The sequence below is a fragment of the Morone saxatilis genome, unplaced genomic scaffold, assembly GCF_004916995.1.
Source record: "Morone saxatilis isolate NCDOM2014 unplaced genomic scaffold, NCSU_SB_2.0 Contig24, whole genome shotgun sequence".
Classification (NCBI taxonomy): Eukaryota; Metazoa; Chordata; class Actinopteri; family Moronidae; genus Morone; species Morone saxatilis.
The window spans coordinates 21,148,570-21,153,614 of record NW_023339807.1 but is presented as its reverse complement, the minus strand read 5'-3'; the positions used below and the strand labels follow the sequence as shown (position 1 = coordinate 21,153,614).

At 42.0% G+C, this 5,045-nt stretch overlaps 1 protein-coding gene across 1 annotated transcript in view; it reads left to right on the top strand.

The window, feature by feature from the left end:
* The first annotated feature begins 1,786 nt into the window (after positions 1-1,786).
* Positions 1,787-5,045, top strand: part of LOC118335820 (NACHT, LRR and PYD domains-containing protein 1b allele 2-like) — an 8,451-nt gene continuing 5,192 nt past the window's right edge. Inside the window, exons 1-2 of the mRNA XM_035672264.1 lie at positions 1,787-1,912; positions 2,503-2,655. Coding sequence (XP_035528157.1) covers positions 1,787-1,912; positions 2,503-2,655 — 279 coding nt within the window. The remainder of the gene's footprint in view (positions 1,913-2,502; positions 2,656-5,045) is intronic.

Genomic DNA, 5,045 nt, shown 5'->3' with positions numbered 1-5,045 from the left:
ATTTGAAGATACACACTGACGTATAACTTCAACGAGCAAAAAGCGCGCTACACCTCATCCTGGTTGCTTCATAAACACCACGCTACGAGCAAATCGTTGACATTATCTACACCGAACGCCCGCGAGAAAATTCCCATAATGAGCACTACAGGCACGCCGCCGCGACCGACGCTTCCTCAACACTTGTCTGACCACACACAATAACAACATCTGCCCGCAAACCCATCTACAAACTGGTACATGCAAATAGCCAGAAACACAATAACAACATTCACTTATGAAACACAGCGCCCACAACCAGAGATCGACCCTACAGAACCGCAACCTATCACAACCAAAAATCTATCAATCATAGTGGTGATCAACTAATCAAATAACCCGACCATTATTTACTCGTTATTTCAGCACCAACTAAAAAAATGCATTCACTTTTCTTTACATGTCCATGTTCAAGTCAATGGCAGTCACCTGAAAATCTGTGGTTACCTGGAAAGGTGTTCTACCAAGTCTAAAACAGACCATCACATTCTACACGCGCGAAACCGCTGTTATATACCTACCAATCCCGATCCGAAATACACAACGATATAACGTAAGAACACATATACAACCCGATCGACAATCTCTACGGTCCAAGTCATCTAGGTTTACAAGAAAACATGAAGCCAGACTGATACACATAGAGAGCGCAAGGCATGCAATTTAACACAGGAACGAATAAGACAGATTATAACCATATACACAGAATCAGTCTCTATCGAGCTAAATGCCTACCAGTGCTGAGCGGGGACGCGCCAAGTAGCCAACAATATTACATATTGACTTGGTAGAGGACTATATAATTTAATCTTACAGACATAGCGCGCCACCTTACAGTGTCCACACCAAGACCGCTACAACATTCTATCTTCATAATCATCACCAAGCAACGTAGAGTTGCTGCGAGCGAATCAGATCCCTAAAAACCCGGAACACTAGAAGATCAAACATCTGTATCACAACGTCACACCGAAATGCCCCCCAAACTTCCCAACCAACACTCTCATGCACGTCGGCAGTTCTCTGGAGTAACAACGGGTTTCACAAATTAGCTCATCCAAATCCACACACAAATCCCAATGAACATAAATATTAAAAAAGCTCTTACACTCCAAACAACACACTCAACTCATAAACCACCCCACGCCACACCACCGCTCCCATGCACTCCAAACTCGTAAGCCATATCCCGATTGCTTAACTTCTAGACTCACCGCCCGTCCCACGTACCTTATTATTTCGCCAAGAGGAGCCAACCAGAGCCCCGATCCGCAAACCCATACTCTCCTACGGCATTGCCACTACACAAAAACGATCTCAACGTTGCAATGTACCCACCACAAATACAAAATACAAACTAACAAAAACCAAAAAAAAGCACACAAGACAAGAGGCATTCATCCGCGGAATGATGGTGAATTTTGAATTTCAGACCCCAACCCAAACTTTATGTTCCATTGATGTTCAGATTATGATTTTGTTGGATAGGAATAATGTACAGTCAAAACATTTACACTATTAATTATATAACCTCACTAGTCTTAAAAACTGAGCCACATAACTCCCATTCAGTGTTGAATAAACCAATTACTGGGCCGTTTTTTAATTTTTGCCTCCACGTCTGCATTTTTCTGAAACCATTTGCTGGACGTGTGATCGTCTTTGTTCTCTGCTGCAGGAGGAAGAAGAGCGTGGGGAACGTCCCAGGTCCTGGTCCTAGGTCCTAGACGGGGCCGGGAAGAGCAGCATGCTTGCAGGGTTTGACTCGCCCGGGGAGTCAGCGGCTAAGAAAGAGGCCGCTGCCGGCCCACCGTGGCTTCAACTTCATGAGCCTCAAAACGCCCCCGCCTGTCAGTTCGACTTCCCTGGACGAGTAAGACTCTTTTTATTCCTCGAATCAAACACTACGGGATCTGTGTGTGGACCTCAAGAAAGGCAATTTATGTTTTCATCAAACCAGCCCTGAAGTGATGAATTTGTGGAAGCTTTTATCCCTGTCTTCAGTACAGTGTGACATTTGTTTTCCATTAAACTTCATTGCTGCCCAACCAACGCCACAGAGTGCAGATTTTGATGTGCATGTTTGGGCGACTGAGTCCTAAGGCAGTGTTTAAAAACTCATATACGAACATTTGTTCAGTAAACTGGGGAAAATTCCAGCAGTTTTCTGTTTTCAGTATAGAGGTATGGAAGTTACACACTTAAACCTGTTACAGATAAACCCTGAGCAACAACTAACTGTGACCTTGCAAAATGATATTTTTCCATTTCACTCAAAAGAACATGGCGGAACAAATCATGCAGGTCCAAAAAAGGGATAGGCCGAGATGGTCACAGTTGACTGTATTTACAGACAAACAAGTAAGTACTGCTTATTAGCAATTCCACTCCAAAAGCTACTGCCGCCCGCAAAATAAAAATAACCTAAAATGACCTTTGCCTCTTCCAACTCCCAGACCGCAGTCTGAGTGTGAGGCGCTCAGCTGCAGTCGGCCTCAGGATGAGTTTCCTGTGGAGGTGTTCAGAGGAATGTGTCACGCCTCAGCAGCTTATTTAATTCATGATCTGAACACAGAGAACGGCTGGGTCCTGGAATCCGTTTCTCATTCTCTGAAAGTAAGAGGAACACATTCACCGCCCCACTCAGTCAGAAATCCCTCGATGGCCCGGTGCCAGTAAATGTTGAAGTCTTTGTCCTTTGGTGACCAATTGATGCAGAGTCATGTTGAAAGCCTTACTGCACAACTTACACACATCAGGAGCAGTACAGTCACAGGGACTGACGAGTTGTCTTTTATGAAGTCCACCCTGGGGAAATCAGCTAAAAGCTTTAAACTAAAAATGAAAAGAAATGCAGATCAGATGAGTAGAGAAGTCCAATTTTTTAGGCCTTTGAGCGGCAGAGATTTGCGTTTGAACTAAAGGGAAGTGAGAAACAGCATCAAGGAAGAAGTTCCTAATATTTTATATAAACTGTGTGTGTGCTGTGGCTATATTCTCTGCTGTCTCTTTAATAGACATTGTTATTCCGTGATTTGAGGAACTCCTCAGCCTAGGCTCAACAAACTGACATCTGGCCAAATTAAAGTCACCTCCGTAAATATTGTTTCTTCTACTTTTTCCTACAGTCCGGGTTTTGAGGGCGTTCTCCACTGTGGCACGAATTTTCCTGTGTTTGACGGCTGATCCGTTTTCACATTCTACCTGCTGACAGTGGAAGTTTCTGTGTGCTCAATGCGAATCCCTATCTTGCAAGGCGGACAAGGGCGCAGCAGCGCTGCATTGACATACAGGATTAGTCTGGAAAGTCAGTCTGGTCCGTACTGCTGCTTATACCACAATGTAGACTGTTGAACAACCTTGAAGCCACAGCTGCACATACCACCTGAGACATGGACCTTTCAAGCTTTTTATCAGCAACAGCACGGACAACAATGACTTGCTGCTTTCAGAAATAAGGTCAGCGGTTGGAGAGAAATCATTACTGACCTGCTCCTGATGCATGTATGTGTAGATCTATTTTGTATAGGTTTTCACCCTGTACGGCTCTCATTTGCAGATTAATCCTCGCTCATGTAGCACTTAAGACATTTAGTCCATGCTCGGCCTGTCTGTAGAGCACCCGTCTGGTGCTGTTTGTACAAAATCAAAGTCAAACTGAAAACCAAAATCAGGGTGCCAGAAACAGAAAAATGCTGAAAGGGACAACAAAGGGCGACAATTTTTTGCCCATGAAAACCTTAATATAATGTTGAAGCCAGTCTCAAGCTAACTATAATACAACAATATCATTATTATCCACTTACTTACAGTTATTAAATTTAGTTTATTTAGCCAAAGTTGAATCAATACTTATAGACTATATTTAATCAACATTCAGTTCTGCCTAGTCCTACCCAGCTCTCAGCTGAAAGAGAAGGTGAGCAGTCTTTTCTTGATAGTAGCTAGCTAGTTTTACCCAGAGCAATCCATTGAGCTGATGATGGAAAATGCCAGTCTTCGGGAAAAAAAGTTAAAACCTCTTCTGCTTCTTTCAGAGCCGAGATTATTATATTAAAAATATATATTTTATCACATGATGAATTATTATCATAAATTAATAATAACAATAATAATGTATTTAAGGTAGTTAAAGTAAGGTACTTTTAAATGTAACCTCTGAGTGGATAATCACATTCCTGTGAATACATTGTGGTGGGTTACCATTGAATCAAAATGTCAGAATGACAGTGGCATCAAATGACATAAAGTATTTCCTAAGATATTACATATATTACACTCACTTCACTTGGCAAGTCGTTCAGAAATCTGCTTGGCCAAAGTACATTTTAACCACTATACATAATAAATATGTTTTATTAATTAGCAGTTCAGTATTCAGAGGGAAAACAATTCCCTGAATATCTGAATACAGCAAGGCAGCAAATGGTAGAGAAAAGATAAAATGGGACTGAGTAGTTCATAATTCTAGTGCAAAAACACTTTATTGCATCCAATGTGTTATTTTTTCCTGTGAATCAAAGAGAGCCTCTCTTTACTGAATATTGACCAACTGCTCTCACTTAACTACAGAAACCTAAATAAGGTGGTAGCTAGCCATAGGGGGATTATCAGGGAGCTTGCATTTGGCTATATTGTATGGCATTTCCATTAAATAAACATCTCAATATCACAATAATCAGATATTATAAATGTAATTTACCCCCCCCTTCTGCCCTCAGGGGAGCACTTTGTGGATAAACACCAGTGTGATCTGATCGAGAGAGTGAGCAATATAGGACCAATCTTGGATAATCTCCTGAAAGAACGTGTAATCCAACAGCAAGATTATGATGCAATCAGGGCTATCCCAATCACTCAGGAGAAGATGAGGACACTCTATAGTGGTCCCCTGAAAGCTGGAGGACATGCAGCCAAAGACATCTTCTACAACACCCTCAAGGAGAAGGAGTCATATCTTGTGGATGATCTCAAGAGGAAGCTGTCATAAACATTCACAATCTGCT